We start from the raw sequence: 24792 nt of genomic DNA on the forward strand, positions 1-24792 counted from the left end.
TCATGACACAAAATATATAATGACAGAAGTAAAATTATCTGAAGAAAAAGTTATTCTTGCTTCCTTTTAAACATACCATTCATTGCCAAACTCTGTCTGGGAATATGTAAACATTGGCTCTTCCGGTCTGCCTGCCGTAAATTGTTTTGTCTAATTTAGCAGGGAATCGACTAGACAGAAACAGTCAATCTTCTCACTGATGGTCTGCTTATGGAGGTCATAAAGGTTAAATAACCAGTTTAAAACTCCTTGCAGCTTCTTTAAGGAAAACCCATTTTTCACATTTCCAGCGGTAAAATCACTTTAATTGAACACCTATTTTTATTTGCATACTGAAAGATACAGATACAAACTTAAATTATTCATATAAATTCCTCTCTTGTATACTGGAACAGCAAAACAAGGAGTATAACACAAAAACATTAATAGCCATATTTATTATTGTTTTTTCCATTTCATGTGTTTTACCTTCGGTAATGGGTGTCTTAAAAGTCAACTTATGTTCAATGACAGTTTTTTCCTTATCAATAATATAATGAGTCTACTGACTCTACAGTAATTATTTACAACACAACCAAGTCTTGCACAAAGACACAACCAGTATTAGATCCTACCAGCTCTCTTTGATTCATCACCCTCCCCTCACTTCCCCCAGTTTTCTCTCCGCCTGCCTGAAAAGGAGGTCTGGAGAGAGCAATAAAGTGACAAAGGGAGGAAGGAGGGAAGGAAAGAGGTGGAGGAAGGAGATGTACAAGTGTCGGGATAAAGAATCAAACTTAGCGAGGGACAGAGAGAAAGAAAGAGAGAGAGAGGCGTACAGGGTCGTCTAAAAACATACGGCTTATTACTGCTGAAAGAATAAAAAGGTCCATGTTGGGTTTGTCGTCCTCTTTGAAATGTACAATAAAAATAACTGCACCGCAGGTCCTTGCAGAGGTTAGAGGCCAGTCAAGGGAAGACTACAATGGAGGAACTTTACAGGTGTGGAGCAGCTTCTCTCACCTGCCTCCAAAATTATAAAAAAGAAATAAACAGCTGGCAGAAATGAAAGAAAAATCTGCCAGCAGTTAGAACAGAAAGGACCGGGGATCACTGCAATGATATGAGGAGTAATAATAATAATAATAATAATAACCATAGGAATAGTACAACAACAAACTGAATATGACAATGTTAAATACAAATCAAATTGTTTTAAAAAAAAGTTAATAAAACTGCTTGGCAATAGAGGATTTAGGCTGCATCAGCCTGACCTCTACGACTAAGAGCCAGGATGTGCCCGTTGACTCTGACCCTCCTCCTTCCTTCATGGCAAGCGAATGAGAGGCACAGGAATGCTCGGCTCCTATCTACTGGCATGTGCTAGGGTCAGTCGCGAGAAGGGAGGGCTTGGCCAGACAGGTAATTGCAGGAATGATGGCACTGCCAGAAGTCCACTTGAGTTTCAGTCTGTTTTTTCAGTCACTCGTCGTAGACCTCCCCTGAAGGTCTACATGTGAGCAATAAAACCGAGAAAAAGATCTCTCCAGGTCCACAGTAATGAGTTCTCGTTGAATCAAATACGTTTCCGGCTGTTGAGGGCCCAGCCCCCTTAATGTCAGCAGAAACAAGACACAAGCTTACAACGGTTAAGTCTAAATACAGGTTTTTCCTCAAGCAGACACTTACTGCTTTAACTTCTAACGCTATTAAAAACAAATATCAAAACAGATCACGTCCTTGTTGTTTTAAAACTGCTGACTCGTCACCGTCTCAGAGTGGGTTAAGAAGGTCTCTCTGTCCAAACACTAAAACCAATTCTTCTTCAAGGCAAATGGGTGCAGCTGTGCACAATAGTCCTTCGTTCACTGGCATCGATGGGATCGCTGTCCAACGTGGTTAATACAGAGTGCTAATTCAAGTGTGGGAATTAAGAGTTTGCAGGGTGTGTGCGTGTGTGCGATGTGGTGTGTTATGTTGTAGTTTTTGTGCCACTGGTTTTTATGTGTCCTTTTTTGGTACAAGGGTCACACATTACCAAAACAAAAAAGGCCCAACATTGCATACAAACATCTCTCACTCTCACGGGTCGGCTGCCGAGGATGGAAAAGAAATCGGGATCTGACCGGAGGAGAGTGTGGGGGAAAAGCGTGTAGGGGGCGGAAAGGTGTGACTTAAACCACTGATTGGCCAATCTGATTTGTCATCGTCCCTCATCTAGAAGATTCCTGTGAATCACGAGCATCTTCTGGACTCCCCTCCGTCCCCTGCTCTACGTCTTCATCCTGCAGGTCCCCACCTCCTCTCATCGACCCTTCTCCTGACTGGGAGCAGGAGGGTCCGGGATGGGAGCCCATCGAGTCAGGGATGCCTAAACCAGGGCCATCGGAGGGTGTAGCCGTCTGCATGATCTTCTGCCGGACCTCCCTGATCTTCAGCTGCAGACACACCTTAGTGGGAAATATATCGGAGTATCTTGTCTGGAAGGCTGCAGTGGCCTGAGCTGGAAATAAAAACAACACAGATCAGTGTCTAACAGTGGAAACTCATTCTGAAAACACACAGATACTATGTATATTTTGTGTACTTATTCTCTAGTATTTGTTAAGGGATGCCATGGTGAAGAAATTTGCCCACCAGTTAATAAACTCATGACAAAACCTAGGGCTGGGCGATATAAAAGATATATCGATATATTTTAAAATGTGATACGGAATTGGACCATATCGCATATGTCGAAATAGTTCAATTTTTTCTTTCTTTATATATAAATGCTGCCCTTACTAGTGTTTGTCATATTTAGTTCTTTTGTAATGGAAAAAGATTGGGCTATTATATTTCATAGGCTATTTTTATTGAAGATATTTTTATTAAATGTTAGTTTATGGAGCTTTGATTTGAGAAAAAAAAGGTACTCCTGTTGTTATACAGTATTTATGTTCACTTAAATAAAAAGTTTCAATAAAACTACTTGTGATATGTCATATGTCTTTGACTGAACATTTGCTCTCACTTTGAGATGAAAAATATTCGGGATATATATCATATATATCGATAATCAGCCTAAATATATTGGGATAAGACTTTTGGTCCATATTGCCCAGCCCTAACAACACCTAGAAGAGAAATTTGTCGATTGGGTTAAAATAAGAAATATTGCCAAATATAGCTTCTTCTTGCTTTGACACCAAATCCTCCAACGTTATCTTGTTGGTCTTGTTGCACCTAAAGCTGGCTCATGATAAGTGAAATCTGACTCCTCTGTGCTGCGACTCTGCTGCTGCACGGAGCCGACGCTTTCAGGTTATATTTAATTCCAACGGGCGCAGCTGTGCTGTATTCTGGTTTGCAACACCGTCTACTGAAGAAAGCTTGTGTTTGCGTCTTACCTGATGGAAAGAAGCCCTGCTCCTGGAACAGCTGCATGACCAGCGCTCGCCTCTGGTCCAACGTCCGTCGCAGGGAGGAGTACGGCACCTTGTCAAACTCCAGATCTGTCAGGATGTCTTCACCGTCTGTGGCTGGTGAGACACAAACAGGACGAGGTGTTGAGTTGTCAGGAAATTACTTAAAATAATGAACATCTTTGATATTTTTAGGCATTAGATTTAAACCAGTGTTGACATCAGTTTCACAGAAAAAAAAATCTTCATTTAAAGACAAATTTTTTCAGCCTACAATTTCCTACATTCCTACTTGTCAGTTTTTACTACATCATAATCTCCTCTTGTTTTTATTGCAGGGGGGTAAACAAAAAGAAAAAAGGGAGCAAAAAGTAAGCATTAAAGACTGCATAATACACCGTGCAGATACAGGGTTAATCAGTGGCCTCTAAGTATTTGGATGAATTACTTCCATAACAAGACCAATATGAATCTTTGTGTTGTTATGCTAGGCCGGTCACACAAGCATCTTATGTTTTCTCTTTATGTATGACAGCGTTGCACAGAATCTTATTCATTAAAATAATAATTTCCCTGACACAGATCCTCACTGACCTTAGAGTAAAAGAAGGCCAACAATAGAGGAGGATTTTTCAAAGTTAGACACAGAAGATAAAAATGCATTATAATGAAAGTGAAGTGCAATCACTGGAAAAGAAAGCCCAATAAACACTCAGCAGGCGGTCTCCTTCAGCCCAAACCCCTCAACCTCTGCTTCTGTTACAGACTAAGAATAGAAGACCGTACATGCCCCCCCATGAGTGGTATTTACTTTTGATAATAATATTTTTTCAACTGTATAACTGATCCTTGTCCTTGTGTCCCTGTGTGTTACCTGCTCTGTCGAAGGTGAAGATGTCTCCCTCACACTTGGCGGCACTTTTAGGTGTGTTGGGCTCTGAGCTGCAGCTTGAGCGTCGCCGACTCTTTCTCTTAGGAGAGACTTGTTCGTCAGTGGCTGAGTCCAAATCTAGAAGCACACAGAGGAAACAAACTTAATGTGAACATCTGCTCTTCACTGAACGACCTACAGTTGTCTAAAAGCGTTAAGTCAGAGTATCATGAGAGTGAAACCTGTAGAGTTCTTCCTCTTGCGGCGATAGCTGCCCAGAATGGCGCGGGGTGAAGTGGCCAGACTCTGCAACGTGGGTGATGGCAAAACCTCCTCGGGCCGAAACTCTGGCAGCTCGGCGAAGCGCTCCTCGAAGTACACCTCTGACAGCACCCTGCCAGACCAACAGGGACACACACACAGAATATACAGTATATATACACTGTCCAGCATTAGCTTCTTCTGCCTCACGCTAAAGATTCATAAAGGTGTTAACTTACTTGTCCACCGAGTCAAAAGTCTTCTTAAGTGGTGGTGGGCGGGCTTTGACTTTTTTGGGTATAGGTTCTTTGTCAGTCTGTGGGGGCGGCAGGGTGGGTTCTGTGGCTGACGGAGGGGGGAGAGGAGAGGAGGGGAGGGACTCCTTCCATCCAGCCTGCACAGAAAGTTTCATTTAATTTTATAATATTTAACATTTCTGCATTAAAGTGTCCTAGACCTACAGTATGTTATATATGATGACCCGTGTACTTGAAGTATACCAAATGTTTCCGACAATGTTCAAGGTTTGCAAAACGTTTGGTAATCAGAGTTCTACTGTGCATTTAAATGTTTTATGTGATGATATGTGTCTGCAACAACTGGGTAGTTTCTCCTCATGATGTCTGAGCTGAAAGCCAGTTTGTGGAGTTGCTCTCACCTCTTTGGTGGTTGTGCTTTCTCTGTGTCGCGTGTCAGAGGAGTCGGCTGCCGTGGAGCCTTCAGGGGGTCTGTCAGAGGAGGGCGGCTCCTCTGCAGGATGTGTTGATGGAGACGCCGTCTGCCCCGACAGCTCAGGATCAAATGAGAAGCGACTCGTGGCTGTGGCTTCTCTCTCTCTCTCCCTCTCCCTCTCCTTTTCCCTCTCTCGGTCTCGCTCCCTCTCCCTCTCTCTCTCCCTCTCCCTGTCCTTCTCCCTTTCTCTCTCTTTTCCTCGGCCTCCTCCTTCATAGCTGCCCACGGGGATGTTGGCCACCGTTGCCTTAACCTTCTGAGGGGTCCTGGCTGGTAGCTGGGTTAGTTTGGGTGTACCTGGTGTACTGCCTGGGAAACAGAAAGATGGGGACAAGTTTAAAAATACGATATCAATAAAATAATTCCCTACAAATTACAATCAAGTTGAACACATGCAGCCGCACCAGGTGTTTGGATCTGAAGCGGAGGACTGCAGGGCCTTATGGACACAGCTGAGCCACTGGGAGGTGCCACTGAGCTGCTACTGCTGGAGGTCTGCCTCTCCAGATGCCTGTCCGAATGCGTCAGCAGTTCTGTCTGCCTCTCGGCCTGTCTGTCAGTTTGTCGATCTGCAGTTTGTCTGTCCGGAGGCAGGTGCCTGTCCGCCTGTCTGTCCGGATGGGGCTGCGGATGTGGGTGCGTGATGGTGCTGGGGGTTGCTGTGTATTTGGACAGGATGTGGGGGGAAGCGCTGGAAGGGCTGGAGACAGAGTAGACAACACTGGGGGGTACTGCTGTCATGGAGACCACCCCTGTTGCCATGGTGACGCTTGGTGAAGAAGGGTAGATGGCGGTGACTATCTGGCCCGAGGAAGGGGCCGAGGTGGAGGGCTGCGGAGACTGAGCTGTGGCGAGGAGCGGCGGCTGACCTGGAGGAAGGAAATACGAGACCCAAGAGGCAGAATATTCCTTTAATTTACTTCCAGTGAAAGGTTTCACATCTTCACATCAATAAATGTCCATTAGTGCTTCAGTGTCTCCTGCCAACTGTTGGTCCAGATTACACTTTGCTTTGAACATGGTGAGGTATTTAACTAGAAATCAATTCTAACTGACCAACAAGGATTTTGACAAAAACATGTTTTTATTTATCTATTCAATAAGACAAATATAAATTATATTATATTATATTATATTAGGGGTCAGCAATCAAGCAAGCAAGTTAGTATGAGCCAATTTTAGAGACGTTCAGAGGGCAAATGTTTTAAAGATGCAGGGGAAACATTATTTTGGTTATTCATTTTATTTAATCTAAAAATTAAATTGAGGTATAAAACTGCAGTGTTTTCTCTAGGTTTAGTTATGTTCATATTTATGTGGCAAAAGATTACTCAGATATTAAAATATATGTTTTGTGTTGCACAATGAGTTTCATTCATTCATGATAAACACATGATTATGGTTGAATGAAACACATATTTTGGTCGAACAGGCTAAAGTTGTGGCATTTAAACTGTGTTTGAATTTAAGGGGTACTTGTTTCATTTGAATGGCACAGATCATATAATTCATCTGTGTTATTCAGATGTGAGTTTATGAGACTTAATTTCAGCACCATGCACTGTTAAAAAACCTGGCACTGAAGAAGAAATGATGTGACATGCCCTTATATTATATTTATATTATTAATCCATATGTACTGATTGTGACATGTGTGACTTAATTTTAATATGTACATTAATAGGCAAATTCACAAAGAATTGATTGCAGCTGCTGATAGCACCATGACTCATGAATCTTTCCCGTCTTAAGGACCTATTAACTAAAGATATAGCCTAATGATATTCTGACGCAAACATGGCCATAAAGTTTTGAAGCTGAGCACAATTTGCCCCCAAAAAAGTGACAACAGATTACATGCAAACTAATAATGGTCTTTTTCTCAGTGTGCTGTAGCTGCTCACAGCTGGACAAAAAAAAGAATCAATTGCAGGTGGAGGTGAAAGATCCTGGATAACAAAAAAACTAAAGAAAATAGTATTTCATCTAAGAAATTTAAGAATTAATTTAAGAAAAACAGTTTAAGGTCTATTTGTGAAATATAAGTGGCAGTGACGTTCCTAAAATCATAGTCCAATGTATTTAATAATTTCTTATTAGTATAAAATGTTGAAGTATGTTAAGGTTAGGTTAGGTTAAACAGTATACTATGATGATTAGTGTGCAGTAAACACTGTTTGAAATAAGGATTTTCTTTGACACTGCTATAGTATTGATGGTTTGTAAACATCTCTTCGTGTTGATGCAGTTTTTGATGCTATGAGGTCATTTTGTTGGGATTTAAATTTAAATTGTTATCCATAGCTTTGTAATAATAATAATTATTATTTTATTTTTGTTAGGGGGCTGGACTTCACAAAACTAAAAAAAAAAAAACAAGAAACACAGAGCTACTACATAAATATCTCCACAGCACTGACCTGCAATCAGTGGCTGAACCAGCGTCTGTCCAGGTGGTGCGATAGCTGTGAACCCGAGTGTTGCAAGGGGCGATGGCACATATGCAGATCCAGGCACCGGCAGCGCTTGCTGAGTGGTGGAAGAGCCTGTTGTTGTGGAGACCAGAGGCAGAGTGGATGGGACCCCTGGAGTGGACTGGACATAGGTGATCCTGGAACAGGATGTGCAGAAAAAAGAAGAAGAGGTGATTAGAGGAGAGAAACATGAGGAATAAAAATAAAAACGGAAAAGGGTGAGTGGAGAAGGGAGGTTGACATTTTTGTAATGAAAAATGTCAAGAAAGGTGCAGCAACGGTGACAGAAGGTGTTCTGGTACAATAATGAGCCAGAACACGAATAAAGGGAACAGAGACGTGATTAGAAGGAAAGAGGAAGACAAAAAAAGAAGTGCTGCAGTGAGGGTCAACGGGTGAGTGTACATCACAGTGAGCAGCGCTGGATGACTAGTGCTATATCTATGTGTGTGTGTGTGTGTGTGTGTGTGTGTGCTAGAAGCTGAGAGGTAGTGTGGGGGCGGCAGGCAGAGGCAACTTGGGCCACCAGCAGCATGACTAACACATCCAGAATAGAGCTGCACTGCTACAGCTGCACCCCTGCTGGAGTTTTTGTTTCTCCTATTGTCTGCTCGCTATGCTTTAAGAAATCTGGAAATCGCTGCCATAAGGAACAATACAAACTCGCTATGCACGCCATTTATCAAGCACCAGACTGTAACTGGAGTTACTTTAATCTAGGTGTGTCATGATCCTTCAAATCCACAATTTGATTAGACTTTTAATTTTAAAGTCACGATTCGGTTCAATTTTCTATTTAAAAATATTTTTTCAGCACTGTAGGCTCTGTCATCGTTAGACCATCAGGTCTTGATTGTTTTAAAAAAAAAAAATCAACCGATCATTGTTTTTTTGCCCTGACAACTGTTATTTACATGTAATTCTTCAAGTAAGTCAAGTGTGATATTACTGCAATGTTTTTCTGGAATGTAACAATTTAAGTATTGACTATCACATATTCCATTTTACCAATCCTGCTTTTGATTTTGATGATTAAAATGGAAAGCTCATTTCCTTTGATGTTTTTATTTGAAACAGTGACGCTGTTTTAATGCATAAACTACAAGATAAATGCATTTAACAACACTTTTTAACAGCAATCAGTCAAGCATCATTAGATATTATATGCATGAATATACAGGTTTTTATCCCACTAATAACCACAATAAAAGACCACTCAGAATAAAACGGCCTTGTTTAAACCGTAATAGGCATAAATTGGCCCATTTGAAAAGGTATTTCATTCTGTCTGAAATTGTTGAACAAACCTTTTATTATCTGTGCAATGGGTGACAATTGTCACGTAAACACTTTTTCTGATTGCTTTCTATTTTTGGCGTAGGTAAACGATTTCTGTGCATGCTCACCCAATTTCCAAGTCCTGGATGTTTGTTATGGAATTATCTTAGCTTAAATGATGTTGACTAATTTAGGGAGATTCAGAATCACTACATATAGTAGTATATTCTGATTTTTTTTTTTTTTTTGCTGCAACAGAAAGCAGAGCACTAAACCAATAACTGTGATCAAAGCTGGTCCATCTTTTCAAATGTTTGCTCATGTGTTTGAACTCCTTTTTCTAAATATTTATCCTGGAGCATGTACACAGGACATGCAAACAGCTCGCCTTGTCCAATATTTTTCTGAAGCACTACATGATTCCTTTCATGGAACTCATCAGTCGGATTTATATCATACAGAAACAAATATTTGGCTCATGTATACTCCAAAGAAACTGACAATACCACTGAGATCAACAGTAGCCCAGGGTAAGTAAGATGAGTGAGGCTGGCATATGTTCATAAATGGGCGCCTGTTCGTCAGAGCTGAGTCAGGCTTTACTGGCACATAATTTGTTTATAACTCATATCAGACATCTGATCTGTAACATTGTTGGGTTCATCTATCTGTTAAAGAAAGAGCTTTTAGGCTTTCAAACACAGATCTCTCTCGAGTGTTACAGAGGGAGAAAGAGCGCTTCCTTAGACAGAATTACACACGTATATAACACACGCCGACAGCACCCACAGTTAGGTTTGTATTAAGGAAAATAGGAAAGATATTTAATTGAGTTAGGACTGGGCATCGGTTAAAAAAATGATGATACCCTCAAAATGATACAGATTTTTTTCTACTTAATTTGATACCCATCATGTGAATGGAAGCATTCAGTTGTGTGAAATGCCACCACCACTCGTTCTCATCGAAATTATGTTTTTTACACAAATTCATTACACACTGAACTGCCAAATCTGTCAAATACACCACACCCAACTTCACAACACAGCCTGTATGAGCTGTAGCAGCTGCAGTAATGGGCCAATCACATGTGGTATTAAATCGAAGACCGCTCACAGTGCAAAGGATCAAATGCAGAGTTTGGATACTACTTGGTACTGAGTTATTTCAGTTGATTCCGTAAAAAAGATGTCGAGTACCGATACAAAGCCCTAAAGTCAGTTTTGGCTGTCAATTTCATTCTGCTCAGATGATGTTTGATTTGTAGGTATTCTGCTGCATTTTCATCCTTTTAGCAGCTGGAATGAAAGAAGCTGAAAATTTAGGGCAAAATGGCTGCTAATCTGGTCAATGGGATTTTCCAAGGCAGATTTTGTTGCTTTGTTGCCCTGCGATGAAACAGATAATAACTCCTAGGTGAAAAAAAAGAAAAAAACTCTCAGCTGAAATGAGAACATTTCTTCCTTCCTTAAAATTGGCTCATCCAATGTATTTTGTTTATAATAGGCAATATTAAGCAGATTAAATTTCCTTGCGCATAAGCAGTGATAATCAGGGTGTCACTTAATATTTATTACACAGCTATCTTAAGAAAGTGGCACAAGTCACGCGGTTTGATCATAACATTGGGTGTTTGTTCTGAAAAACACAAAATATTTAATTATATATATTTTTAGAACATAGCAGCAACATGTTAAACTGACAGTAGAGTAGCAAGGTGAAGTGCATGTCTGAAAGAGCTTTTTTTTTTTTTTTTTTTTAGCTTTCTTGGGTTTAGTCTCATGAGAATAAAAAGGGTGCTCAGCAGGCAATTACAGAAAAGTGTTTCACAGTCAATTGAGAATAACTGTTGGGGCTGAGAACTAATCTGCACTCTTTGTTTTGTTTATTCTGGTGCACCAAAATGGTGACGTTTACCACTTCACCACAGACTATGAACCCACAGTTATTTGGATGTGTTATTGGTTTAGTATTACTGTTGCGGTCTGTGTTATAGAACTTGCCAGATGTTATAAAGTCAGCAGAAGGGCTGAAAGGCACAATTGGGTGGTGTTATAGGTTCAAGAGGTATAGGATCCATATCGAGTCTTTTATTGTTGTTTGTTCGTTATTTCTTACCTGGTAGGTGCTGGTGGCAGGAGTACAGCCTGGGAGGGGGCTGATCCTGGAGCCACCACAGCAGCTGTGCCCACTGTTACAGGGAAGGGGCTGCCAGGGTGGACTGCTCCACCCTGAGACAGCTGGGACTGGACCACAGGCATGGGAGCAATCTGGATGATCTGTCAAGAAAAGAGGAAGCCATAAAGAAAGGAATACAACAAATATAAATGTACATATGGGAAGGCTGTACCATATAAGTTGTTTTATATGCCTATTCCTTCTGTTTCAACCCAGTATTTCTGCATAACTGCAGATAAAGATTAGGATACACTAATATTATTAGAATTATGTTATTTGTAGAATTAAAATCTAGATTAGGATATTATTTGGCTTGGGTGATCCAAACATTTACAGGAACTCCAGAGAGTTGTAAAGTCCAAAAGTCAAAACATGTTTTTATCTCACTAAATACTCTGATTCAATCCATATTTGTTGGCCTTTAGACTTTAAAAAAAATGGCATTTTCACTTGTGTCAAAAATCTGTTTGCTCTTCCAATATCTGTATTTGCTTACTGCTCCATCAAGAGACTGGGAAATGACTGGAAAAAGATCATTATAAAAAGTTGATTTAATAGAAATATATATAATCCTATGAATCACTTTATTCAAAAAACATTTTTTCAGGGTGATGACGACATTGATTATGACCTCAATAAAAGCTTCATAAGAAAGAAAACTACAGCCATAATAAACAGGCAGTGCAAGTGATGAGCTAATGCTTTGTTTTTCCAAACATAACTTAAAAATTTGACACAGTTTATGAAGTTCTCATTTCAATGCTCACTGACCTTGCTTCCTGTCTGAGCACCGTTCTGGACCGGAAGAGGTGGAGCCACAATGGGAAACTGCTGGGCAGAGGCTGGCGCTGTCCGTACTGTTGCCATGGGAACAAGCATTTTGCCCTGGAGCACTGGAGACTGTGTTTGTACTGAGACAAACAAAAAAGAAAGAGGGAGAATGTGTTTTATTAGGGGTACCCACAGACTAATAACTATATGCACCTTGTCATAAGCCCACTGATATAAATGTATTATACAAATGACCTATTTTGTTTTCAAAACTGCGATTTTTGCATTAAGATGAAACTCTTGCACACCTGCATTTACTTACTGAAGTTCTAAAACTCTCACCTCTAGTTCCCGGGCTGACCACTCCCACTGCTGAGCTGGACGTATATCCTGTCAGGGAACTTGTCCCCTGCTGCTTTCCATTGGCCAGAGACATGTGTGTGGGTGGAGCTGTGGGCAAGTTGAAGATACTGGTTGGCTGGTTGAGCTGCTGAGGCGGACTCTTGGGGTGGGTGTTGGCAGGTAGGGTGGGCAGGATGTACTGAACTTGTGTGATGGCCTTACTCCCAGGGGATGCTAGGGAAGAGGCGGGAAGGAACTGGGGCTGGAGCAGGGACAGAGGCAGGGGCCCGTTGGTTTGGCTATGCGGCACTGAAACAGCGGAGGAGGGAAATGCCTGCTGCTGCTGAGAGGGCTGAGGGTGGTGTGAGGGGGTGATGAGCTGTACAGCAGGTTGAGCAGACAGAGCCCCTCCCAACACCAAATTAGTCACTACACCACCAGGACCCATGCCTGCACCTAAAGTATTAGGTGATGATGAAGAGTAGTACCCACCCCCTGTGGATGGGACCCCGCCTCCTGATCCGGAGCCAATCAGAAGGTGTGGCTGCTGATGGGGAGTCAGGGACTTCCTTTCTGGTGGATGCGGGCTAGATGATGTGCCTCCATCTCTTGGTTTGCTGGCGATGGGGAGCGGTGTGCTGATAACAGGACGCATTACATTGGTCACCACCGTAGACGCAACCCTTACAGCACCAATGCCCAGGAGTGGGTTCCCCCCCAGTGGACCTACTGATGAGGAATGATGCCCCCCAGCTGCAGAAGTGGAGATGACTGACTGGCCAGAGGCGAGGGAGAGAGACGTGGCTTGCACTCCTCCTCCTCCTCCATCTCCCCCAAATGTGTCCTTACCATCTCCCTCGCCTCTATCCTTCCTCCTGTGATCTGAAGCCCCGCCCCCTCCTGATCTCCCCTCATCATAACGCCTGCTGCTGGGGTAAGAGGACAGTGACACACTCCTGCCATGGGGGGTATGGTGTGAAGAAGATGATAACGCAGAGGAGCAAATGACTGGAGCAAAAACTCTCTGAAAAGACAAGAAGAATAGTTTGAGAAAACATGGATGTAATTAAAATGACAAGATACATTGAAAAGCTCAATAATGGGAAAAATGATTGTTGAAGGTGGTTACCTTCCGATCACTTTCGTCTCCAGAACCATTCTCACTATCGCTGTCAGTCACCCGCTCCTTACACTTGAGGTCTATGGAACTGCTAGGATAAGGGTCCTCTGTGGGAAAGAAAAATACACTACAGCTACACTTGACAATCCATGCAATTTATAAACGAATCAAGTCAGGGTGTACTTAGTGTGTCAATCAGCTCTCTATGCCATCAGACCTTTATAATCACAATGTGAAAGCGGTCAAAAATTGACCAATTTAGCCACTTTATGAGCTATATTAAGAAGTATGAAAGACGCAGCACCGAGAGAGCACATTAAAGCTCACAACCTACAAAAGACCTCATGGTTTACAAAATATTCGGTCAAAGTGACATGACTTCTGACAATTGAAATTAAAAAAAAAAAATACAAAGTATTTTGATTATCAAATAATCTTTTAGTCACTTTTGAAACAAAAAGTGCCAAACATTTGCTGATTTCATGCTTCTTAAATGTGAGAATGAGTTTCTTTTCTTTGACATACATGATAACAAACTGAGATTTTTGGCCGGTTAAAACATGCCATTTGGAGATGGCACCTTGGGCTCTGGGAAATGAATTATGATTATTTGATTAACTTAGAAAATAATAGGCAGATTAATCTAATTTCAATCATTACTTGAAACTCTGCTGACATAATCAATTACTTGAAAAAGAATTCCACATGAAGTTACTGGAAATGTACAAAGTGGGCTAGTGACACAGGAAGCAGAGTACAATCACTTTAATAAATCTAATCAAACATTCTGTTTCATGAGCAAAGTAGGTCTGATTTCTCACCAATGACGTCGTCATCTCCCTCTTCCTCACAGATGACCATGCGCTCCTCGTCACTGGTCATGTCCTCGCTGACCCCTCGCTGGGACTGTGACAGGGGTGGGGCATGACTGGAAAACTGACTGCCACCATCCCCACACATCTGAAAACACAAAGTAAGAGACCCTTTAGCAGAGATGCTTGTTTGCATGTTTTATTATTTGTATATTCCAGTATTTTCAGTGTATTAAGTGTGAGAGATGCCCTTTTTTCATAGCAAAAATCACAATATCACAATTGCTGGTGTTACGTTTTTTCCCCTATGTTTAGTAAAAGCATATATTTCAGAGAAAACACTTTATAATGCAGTAACTTTAATGGAAAACAAACCAGGAAGATGATCCCAAATTTATAATATCCAGCTGTGTATTATAAAATCAACTTTCCAGGTATATAAGCTCTCTTACCTGTGCCAGTTCTGCCAGCGCCTGTGTATTACCCCTGTCACTGCGCTCCAGGCTGTGCATGGCACTTTGAGAGAAGGCTCTGGGACGGGTAAGCTGGCCCACATGACCTTCTCCTGTGCTCCTTTCAGATACGCCCACCAATCCTGGACCGACCCCCTTCAGCTCCACAGAATGGGGCTCTATTTAGGCAGACAGACGACAGAGGACTCTTAAAAGTGTGGAAAGTATAAGAACACCGTTATAGTGTATTTTGTATATTGTGAGAGTGAAACCAACCTGTAGACTCAGACATACTCCTCTCTCTGATGTCTTTGCCCCCTGGGACCCCACGGCCTTCAGAGCTGGACTTCTTCCTGTCTTTGTTGCACCACTTCCAGTCCGGGTGGGCCTTAAAGTGGGCCTCCTTTACCTGGGAACAGTAGAATGGACACGGGAGAGGGAAGTGAAGTTTGTCCTATAGGTTTGCACAGAACCATTAAGTCGTTTGTCACAGTTCATTAATTGTGTTTTTTTCTTGTCTGAAGATGCATCTGTGTACCTGGAAGGCCAAATCATGATACTTTTGTTTCTCCTTAGGTCCCAGAGCATACCACCACTCCCCTAAAATCTTGCTGACTGTCCTGTTGTCCTGGTTTGGGTGCCGCTGGTGCACCAATGCTCGATGGCGCTTACTGAAAATCATAAAAGCATTCATTGGCCGCCGGATGTGGTCCTTCTCCCTCTGAAAGAGTGAGCAAGAAATATATTACATATTTTAGTTAGAGGAGCATTGAAAATCTGGATGATGTGAACAGTGAAAAGACTACCTTTCCAGGGCTGCTCTTATCTCCATCTTTGGGCAGTGCACTGAGGGACTGAGTGCGTCTCTTTACTGGTGATGTAGAAAGGGGCTGCTCAGGTACAACTCCTGGGAGGAAGCTGAAAAGAGATAAAATAAAAAGCCCTTTGTTTGTAATCTTTATTAGATATTTTCCATGAGGACAAATACACATACAGGCTTACACTTAAAGCACTACCTCCCCTTACCCTCTTAAATATTTAAAACTGGGAATGTTCCACTTTGTAACTAGTATATATTATCTTAGAGCTGCAAGTCTATCAGATGTAGATACAGAGCACAAGTAGTTCATCTCCCATGAGATACATCAGCAGATTCAGCAGATAGCTCATCCATTACAATGGCTGACAGCCTGGCCACTGCCTTTCATATAGTGATAGAGCCCAGAGATGGAATGCTTTTGTTCCCATCTGCTTTGTTCTGGCATTGAGCTCTTCTGCCCAAATTAGCGCGAGGATACAGAAAATATCACACTCCCATACTGTATGTGTGGGTACACAGTACCACACAGAAAATTACTGTGAAGGCTGACTTAGACAAATACATAACCACTTCTCCACACAGACACTGATCAAAGTACATGGGCAGCATGTATCTTTATGTGTTGATTTTTATGTGCAACCTTGAAGCTTTACACATAAGATCACTATTAAACATAAAAAACCTGCACTTACGGGTCATCGACATCACTCTCTGTCTCACTATCAGGCCTCTCCCTCTCTGCATCTCCTTTTTCCTTCTCTGGAGGCGGCTCATCAGAGGAAGGGGGAGGCCGGGATGGAGGACCTCTCTCCACAATGGGAGGTGCCTCTGCAGGCTCCTGTGACAGCGCTGCCACCCCCTGACCCTCTGAGGAAGAACAACAAAGAGATGCCTACTTGTTCAGGGCAAAGTTGACAATATACAGCATTCTGAAAATAACATGAAACCGATAAGTTGTTCTCTAAAGCAATTGGGTCAAATATAAATGTATTCAGTACCTGTCTTCAGACTGGCTGCCTGGGGGTGGTTGACTGGGTGGTGGCCCTCTCCTGGCTGAGAAGAAGCATCTGATTGGGTGGGTGCCAGGAAAGGGACCAATGAATGCCAGGGGAAGACTGGAACTGACCGGGGCTCTACATTGGTCCACACTGCAGAGGAAAACAGCATTGTTTGTTACTAACAGCCAACACCACCTGATGTCCAGAGCTTTAGAAAATGCTTTCCTGCTCAGAAATCACTTTCAAAAGAACGAGGCCTTCTTGCATTCAGATTGCCAAGCTGTTATTTCCTTATTTGGGGAATCAGGGCCCTCTGTGTAACACTCCCACAAGAAATGAGGTCCTACTCCAATCACAAAGTCCTATAATTTATTAATTAGTATTTTGGAGTGGTACTACCACAAATAAATAAGCTACAATCAGGGTCAGACTAGAGCTCACCACTTTGACAGTAGCTCCTATGGATGCACAGCACTACTAGCTTTTCATTTTAGCTATCTAATAAAGGTCCGGTAATCTGGGACACGAGGTGAATGTAATTACCAGATGGCAGAATACAACAACATCAGTACTTTGAGAACTACTGAGAATATCAGTACTGCCACAGTAGCCCACCTCCAGCCACTTAACTGGTTAAATCACTCCAACAACAGCAGATGCACAAAAGGACTCTCTGTTCTCAATAACAATCTGGATGGAGAACAGAAGCTGGTACACTCAGAGCTCCTATAAATTAATAAAAGGACTGAAGATATAATATTATCTTTATTTCCATTAAAGAATAATTTCATGAGGATGCTTATCCCACAAACTTTAATAACAAATGTATCTCATAAGCCTTCTGAGATAGGTTTTGTCTGGTTTTAATTCTATACTTTTGTTGTATTATGCTAGAGTTAACAATGATGAAATGTTGCTGCATGGAACAGATCTGGTAAAAATTATACTGCTTTCTCATACAAACAGAAAGGTAAGTGACATGGACTAACCAAACATGCTTAATCCTTGGCGGAGATACTGAGGATTCTCTGATGAGAACATGGTTGAATCCGTGATGTTTCTTCCAAAAAATAATAACAACAATATGTCCTTATAAAATCCCTCTTCTACAACACACAGAAATCCAGGAAAAGACACATCTTTAATCCAGAATTTCGAGCTGATATTGCTGGGAAGCTCACAGATGACGACAGGTGCTCAATGATGTCTGTATCCGTTTCATCCCTACAGGTTGCGGTCATCATTCACAATAATTACTGCATCATGGGGTTTTTAAGATGCGGGTCCAAATGCGAGCAAAAAATGAAATATGTAAGTCAAGTAGAGTCCATCTCTCCGTATCGCAGAATGCCGCAATCAAATAACGCACATGTAGCAAACATCAGTGGACAAAATGTACCATAAACGATTGTAATACAATACAAAAATTAAGTTAAACTTGTAATAATGCAACAGTGTATTGACGAGACACTGAAACGATTATTATAATCGAAGGCAAGGTTCCTCCTCCCTTTGGTCTAATTACCCCCGATGCCCTCTCTCCCTGTTTGTTTACATTACTCCAGCAGCTTGGTCATGAAGGGGTTAACAAGGCCTCTAGCCCATCCACGGCCTGGATTAAAACATCCGCCCGGAAACTGCGCAGTCTTTCTGGGCCATGTCAAACCTTGCTCTGCGCTACAATAAAGCTGCAGACAGGTGGGCTTGGCAGCTATTAAGAAGCACATAAAGCCCCAGAGTGAGACCGCTAAAGGGATGCTGTAAGAGGGACCGTATCGATCAGGCTAAGCAACACTGCAACAAGCAGATTGGGGCGATCAGAGCTAAAATGATTCGTCTAACTATGTAACAGAAGCTGCTTATTGTCTGAGTGTACACTGTTTACTTACACACCGTCCCTTACACTTGCTGATTCATATAATAAACCAACAGAGACGCCAATCTAGCTGCCTCTTGTAACACCCGGAGCCTCAAGTGCACCGCTCCAAATTGGACCAACCTCTCGGGAACGCCCCTGGTCGTGCACCCGCCGCACAGAGAGAGGCAAAAGAAACGCAATTGTTCTCATGTCTCAACTACAAAGGCGTATTCACACATACTGGCTGCCAAAATAATCCAGCAATGACTGTTTGACAAGTGCATTACACCAACTTCTCTTTCCCATTAACCTGCTCCCAGAAATGTACTAAGCACCTGTCTTAACCTGACAGTTTAGTTTACACCTGCCAAGATCCTGAAATCGCCGATAAAAGGATAGCGACCAAGTTGGGTTTATCCGTGTTTACTAGGCATTGACTGTAAATCTGGTGCATTCATCCATCACCAAGTGCTAACAATCTCACTATCCATCAGTTTGAATAACAAGAGAGCTAACAAACACTATCGCCTGTCTCTACTACAAGCTTAACTGGTTTATGTACAGCCTCCAATTTACCAGCTTCTATCCTACCTGGCCAATCTGGCCACAGACCTGACGTTAGCTAGCCACTGATGAGTCTACAACACAGCGATAAAAGCGACCACGGTGAGGACTCCTGGCTCCGGTCGGTGAGGAGAAAACGGGGAGATGAATCGCAGTTCTTTCCCCTCCTCAAGGTAGCAAACGACTGGCGGATTGAAGATGCCCGATTAGTGGACCTGAACCCGGCGGGGGGGCTTCACAAGAAGCGATACAGCAACGCTTAGGTGAAAGCCTGGTGGGATCCGTCCGTCTGCAGCAGGTTAGCTAGCCACTTCGTGCGGACGACATCGGCGCGTCAGGTCGGTAATACTTGCTGTTACGAGTGTTGTTTTGGTCCCGAAAAGTCCTCGGGTAGCATCTCCAAAGCTCCCAGTCCGAGTTTACTCCCTTATTTTTGTCTCGGTCTCTCTCTCTCGCAAGCCTTGGCCCTTTCTTTCTCTTTCCCTCCCTCTTCCTCTTGTTGTAAACTAGGCTGCTTGCCCCCCCTGTACTCGCCCCCCTCCCCTTCTCGTCCTGTCAACCTCGCCCAGCCTTGTCCCGCCTTCCTCGGCGAATCCCGCTCGGCTATTGGCCAGGGCAGCCTCCTGTCATCTGCCCGCCGCGAACTCTGATTGGTCGGAGTGTGCACTGGAATGCCAGTCATATGCAAATTTCACCCGGCTTCACCACCAACTGCTCTTCTCACCGCAAAAACAGACCTTATTTTAAACATACAACACCAATAAATGCAAAAATATCACGTAGTCCTATTGTATCTGTACGGAAACACTGGCTCGCGTTTAAGTATATACTACAAAATCTATACTTTTATGTTTCTTTCAGTAGGCCCACCCCACACTCATGTCATTGGTACAGGAGTCGTAGTAAACCTTGATTGATGCATGAAACCACCAATCAGAAGCCGACACTCAGATGTAGGCCAACCAATGGCTTAACAGAACTTAGACAAGATCCCTCCTCTTACAAATGCTCCGCTAAAGCTTTAATACCCATAAAGACCATCAGATGCAGGAAGGCGCTAGTGAGCTATCTACTGTTTACTTTCCACGCTGCTTTTGGTCTTTTTATGCAATCTGCACAGGGGGTGGATGTTGATGAGGACTCTGGGGTCAAGATGACGATGCACATCTACACCCTTTAAACCTATATGAGAATGCAAAGTTGTTCCATGCAAACATAAATGCTGACTGTATTATAAATCAGCAATATTCACTTATGAGAGGGATTATAAACCCGTTCTCTGGTAATGCTGTTTTTCTTTTAGTAAAGCTGCTAACGGTAGAGAGTCAAGTGATGTAATTTTCCACCATAAAAAGCCCTTTCAAATCCCCAAACATTTTTCCATCTCTCCATCATGCAAATGTGCCTCCTCCAGACAGAATTTTAAATGTTCTGATGCAACACTCACAGGGACAGAGGGAGAAAGAGAGAGAGAAAAAGAAGAAGAAGAAGAAGAAGAGAATTGAAAACAGGAGAGTAGGGGTGGTTAGAAAGAGAGGGAAAATGGGTGGAGAGGACCAGAGGGTAAAAATAGACTGAGAGTCATTTTCAGCAGGAGAGGCAGGGAGGGAGGCACGGAGGAGGAGGGTTGGTGGGTGGGTGGGTGGAGAGAAAACAACTTGTGAAAACAGAACTTCTCTTAAAGGGAGGAAGGGTGTGGGGGGCCAGGGATGGGGGAGGCAAAGGGAGACAAAGGAAAAGCATTTAAAGAGACTTATATATTTAAGGTATAACACAGCTTAAACAGACAGGAACAAGACGCATATCCCCATGATATGGTTTCCTGTCATACGGTATGAGTCAAGAAGTCACGCTCAGCTTAGCTCATCTATCCATAAGACAAATAAAACAATGGGAGGGACTTAATTGCCATTACCAGCCAATCAGCTCATAAGGAGCTCGGTAACTGACCAATGAGGTTGTGAGAGCCACTGGTAGCGGCTGTCCTCAGTAGTAAACAAGTTAACCCTCTAGGTTTCACTTCTCTTATAAAAAAAACTATGAAAAGTCTTAATTTGGATCTGTGCAACCATATGAGAAACAATACTCTTACAAGTCAAACAAGGAAATAGGAACATATTCTACTTCCGCTGAACCTTTACAGACCATTAGCATCAGTACAGCATCTTACATCATGTAAAGGTATTGGGTGACTTTCTTTTAAGACCTGGGTTTTTCAGACAGGGTTAAACCAACAGGCATTAGAAGAAAAGACAGGAGAGAGAAAATAAGAGATTAAGGTTTATCAACTGCACTGAGCTCTAAACAAGTCAACCCAGCGGACACAATGTGCTGAGCAGAGGGAGTTGGACAGCTTGACTGTGTGAGTGAAAGGAAAGAGGGTGAAAGAGGGCAGGGGTGGAGATGAGGGATTACTGTTGCTGCTCAGTGGTTACAACCCTGGGTAAACATGAAAAGCCGTTGGTAATGAACTTCATCTGACCAGTTATTTTGAGTAGAGCAATCAGTTTTCTTTGGTTTCTGGTTTCATTAATTCTGAATTGATTCACAGCAAAATACTGCAAGTTGAGGTTGGGCGATGTCTACCGAATTGGCAAATGGAAAGGTCCACAGTAAAACACTGTGATGTGTCACAGCGAATCATCAACCATCCTCCTTGTCTTTCCTTCGGCTACTTTTAGTGATGTGCAGGCCGGGTGTTTTTTATTATGCACCCACCCAACCCGTTATGAAAGTATGCGTTATGAAACCACCAGACTCGATCTGCAAACCACCAACTTTATGTGTTCCAGTAGAACAATTGTCAGGACTGAGGACTGAGATAAGGAGCTTTTAAATCACGATGTTGGTCTCAGTGGTCGATGATTGTCAGCCATTTGGCGATTAACGATTAATCCATCCAATTAAATTAATCCATCGGTCAAACCCTACCGCATACACATTAATGTAAAAGTCACTTTTTTGTCACTTCAGGGATAATTAGAGTTGAGCTAGTTGAGCACAAAAAGGTGCAAGATAACAGAATCTGTTGACTGCGTGCATGTAACGCTGCACAGAGGTGAGGCAGACATGAAATGATGGTGGGAAACCACAGAACTCAAGGGCTTAGTCATATATAAAAGAGATAAACGGTGAAGAGCAAGAGTAAGAGAGAAGGTGTGAAAAAAACAGTAGAAGAGAAATTCCCCCTCAGCTGAGCCTAACTATCTCTCCCTGCTGCTGCGCTGGCAGTGCAATAACTGTGTAGGTGTTCAGAGGCTTTCATTGGCTGTCTCCTCTTACAGACATCGTGCTTTTAATGTGCATATGTATGCATGTCTCTACCCCCCCCCAATTACATCTGTCAAATGCCACGTGACCACACACAAGAAACTTTTCCTCCTCCTCTTCACCTACGCTGGCACTGTGCAGGCGGAGCACCGCCTTCGCTCACTCTCCCATCCCATCTCTCTCATCCCTTAATTCATCTTCCACCCCTGTGCTCTGTGTCTCTCCCTCCCACAACCCACCATTTGCTCCGTCCAATTATAACTCGATCCACCAGTCCTTTTGCAGTTACCATGGCAACAGCTATGTTGGGCACAGGTCCCCCTGTTGCCCGCGGTCACCAGTCTGCCACTGACCATCACCATCTATTGCATCAAGATTAAGTTGGGCAATCATTTTTACATGGCTTACAGACAACCAGAGGGATGCAAACAGGAGATTTTTTTAAGAGACTAGACTCGATTATGGCTTTGTTCTAGTTTCACATAAAGTAAAAAAGACTGCTACTCCTTATTATGTTCAATGTTGCAAAGGGAACACTGCACTGCTGAGTACTGAGAATAATTAAAAGACAATTACAGGGAACTGAGCAGATCTCATCACCCACAAAACCCACTTTTCACTCCGTGGCTGCACATGCAGATTCAATGACTGTCTCTTTCCGACAGTGAATAATTAGCATACACATGAAAGGCAAACTTCAGACCAGTGTTTGTAGACCCAGATCGCTCCATCCACTGAGTGAAAGAGCTTGTAATGTGAGTGTTTGGCCATCTGGGGGCACTACTAGCCTGCAGATAAATGTCCAACGGACTGGCAGCAGCAGAAAACCAGTGCAAAGACTGTGGAGCTAAAGATGCAAGGGAAGGAGAGGAGGAGAGTGGGATGAAGGAGAGAAAAGACATTCCTGAGCTAAATAAAAACTCTTCTCATTCCAAACTTTGGGATGTGAGGAACGCATGAATACTGTGATCTCCTGAGAACAATGCATGTGGGTTCACGGAGATCCCGAAGAAGCAAATCTGAATATTTGTCTAACTTTACATGCATGCAGTCAAAGTCTTGGAGCCACCTCAGACTAAGGAGTCCCACTGCACCATTGCATTTTGAGAATCTCCCCAAAGTGTGCTTCACCCAATAGGAAATAGGATTATCATTGCACATGACTTTTGTGGTAAGTCTTGAGGGCTTCGCATGTGCTTTGGTGCCAGTCTAGATGGCTGTGTGATCCAGATGTGGTTGTTGCCATGGCCAGGGAGGATATGCAGGGCTTTAAGCGTTACGTAAAGCAGGGGCGGGAGGGAGTGGGGATGTTATTCCCGGGTATCCGTATCCGGGTAGACCAGGATGAAGAGAGCGAAGTGGAGAGGAGGGGAAGCGAAAACACTGCAATGCGATGGAGCAAAGGGTTAAAAAAAATGTGTCATAATATTTTAGAAAGAAAAACAAAAAAAGAAGAGGAAACGGAGGAAAGTGGAAGGACAAAAATACGTATCCAAGTGCAAAATAAAAACAGCGCGAAAAAGTGTATTCACGTGTACTTAAGAGAGTGTGACATGTTTGCTCAGTGTTGCACAGAGCGACACAGAGACACAGACAGAGAATCATGCACACTTAATAATATACAGAGGCTCTATTGTAATTTAACTTTCAATTATTTTTTAACTGTGGGATATTGACATTTGAGTAATAATGAAACATTTCTCATGCAAATTTCTTTTAAGTGTGCAGTAAAAGATTTTCTGTTCAAGAAACAATGATTCCCATAATAATTAAGCTCACAGACACAATCATGCAGCGCTGTCTGTGAGATGCCAAGCAGTTTCAGTACGTGGTCATATGGAGAAAGCTGGTGTTTCTGGATTTGGATGCAAGCGGACAAATACACAAGTCTGGTTTAAGACCTTTACAGCAACAAAGTCGACTCGCTCCTTTCCATATAAAGGACACCTGCACACTTTCTTCACTGACTTCAGAGCTTAACTGATGGAAGATGTCATTGAAGAATGCTATCAAAGTACAATATTATCTAAATAAATGCTTATAATAAAGATTGTAATTTTCAAAATGAGAGAATACAGTAGTAGGTGTGGAGGTGCACTGGAAATATAAAAGGATATTTGACCTGAAACACTTCACTCACTGCTTAAATAATTCAGAGCAACCCCTCCGATTATCCAGCATCGTTTCTGTTGACTAAAACACCCAAAGACGGACTAAAGAGGAGCCTCCAATAATGTGTTAGTGCGTAAACACATGTGAGAGGTTCCTCCTCTCTCCGTGGAAAGTCACACACACACACACACACACACACACACACACACACACACACACACACACACATACACTCACACACAATCTCTCTCACACACACAAACACACAGAAGGCTGCAATTTCTATTTGTGAATATTCTGTGTTATGTACAGGCTACATCAGTGTGATGTTTGCTTTGTTGCCATGGCAACAGACGTTTGGCGCTCTCACACATCATATCCGGTGCTCAATGATTGACGCTTGGTTACTCTGTCTCATACACACACACTGCATGCAACACACACGTGACACCATTTTTTAAAAAAAACAAAAAAGCGTGTCATCCTTCACCTTGTA

General features: G+C 42.6%; 1 protein-coding gene across 1 annotated transcript in view; it reads right to left on the reverse strand.

Moving 5' to 3' along the window:
- Window positions 1–274: 274 nt before the first annotated feature.
- cicb (capicua transcriptional repressor b) overlaps window positions 275–24792 on the reverse strand; it is a 40003-nt gene continuing 15485 nt past the window's right edge. Inside the window, 19 exon segments of the mRNA XM_059338644.1 lie at window positions 275–2482; window positions 3369–3500; window positions 4258–4392; window positions 4497–4648; window positions 4755–4909; window positions 5174–5556; window positions 5652–6116; window positions 7668–7858; window positions 11118–11278; window positions 11949–12088; window positions 12291–13314; window positions 13420–13517; window positions 14232–14370; window positions 14675–14853; window positions 14951–15083; window positions 15213–15395; window positions 15481–15592; window positions 16187–16361; window positions 16493–16642. Of these exon segments, the coding sequence (XP_059194627.1) occupies window positions 2193–2482; window positions 3369–3500; window positions 4258–4392; window positions 4497–4648; window positions 4755–4909; window positions 5174–5556; window positions 5652–6116; window positions 7668–7858; window positions 11118–11278; window positions 11949–12088; window positions 12291–13314; window positions 13420–13517; window positions 14232–14370; window positions 14675–14853; window positions 14951–15083; window positions 15213–15395; window positions 15481–15592; window positions 16187–16361; window positions 16493–16642 (4397 nt within the window). The 3' untranslated portion in view covers window positions 275–2192.

This window comes from Centropristis striata, chromosome 8 (assembly GCF_030273125.1).
Source record: "Centropristis striata isolate RG_2023a ecotype Rhode Island chromosome 8, C.striata_1.0, whole genome shotgun sequence".
Classification (NCBI taxonomy): Eukaryota; Metazoa; Chordata; class Actinopteri; order Perciformes; family Serranidae; genus Centropristis; species Centropristis striata.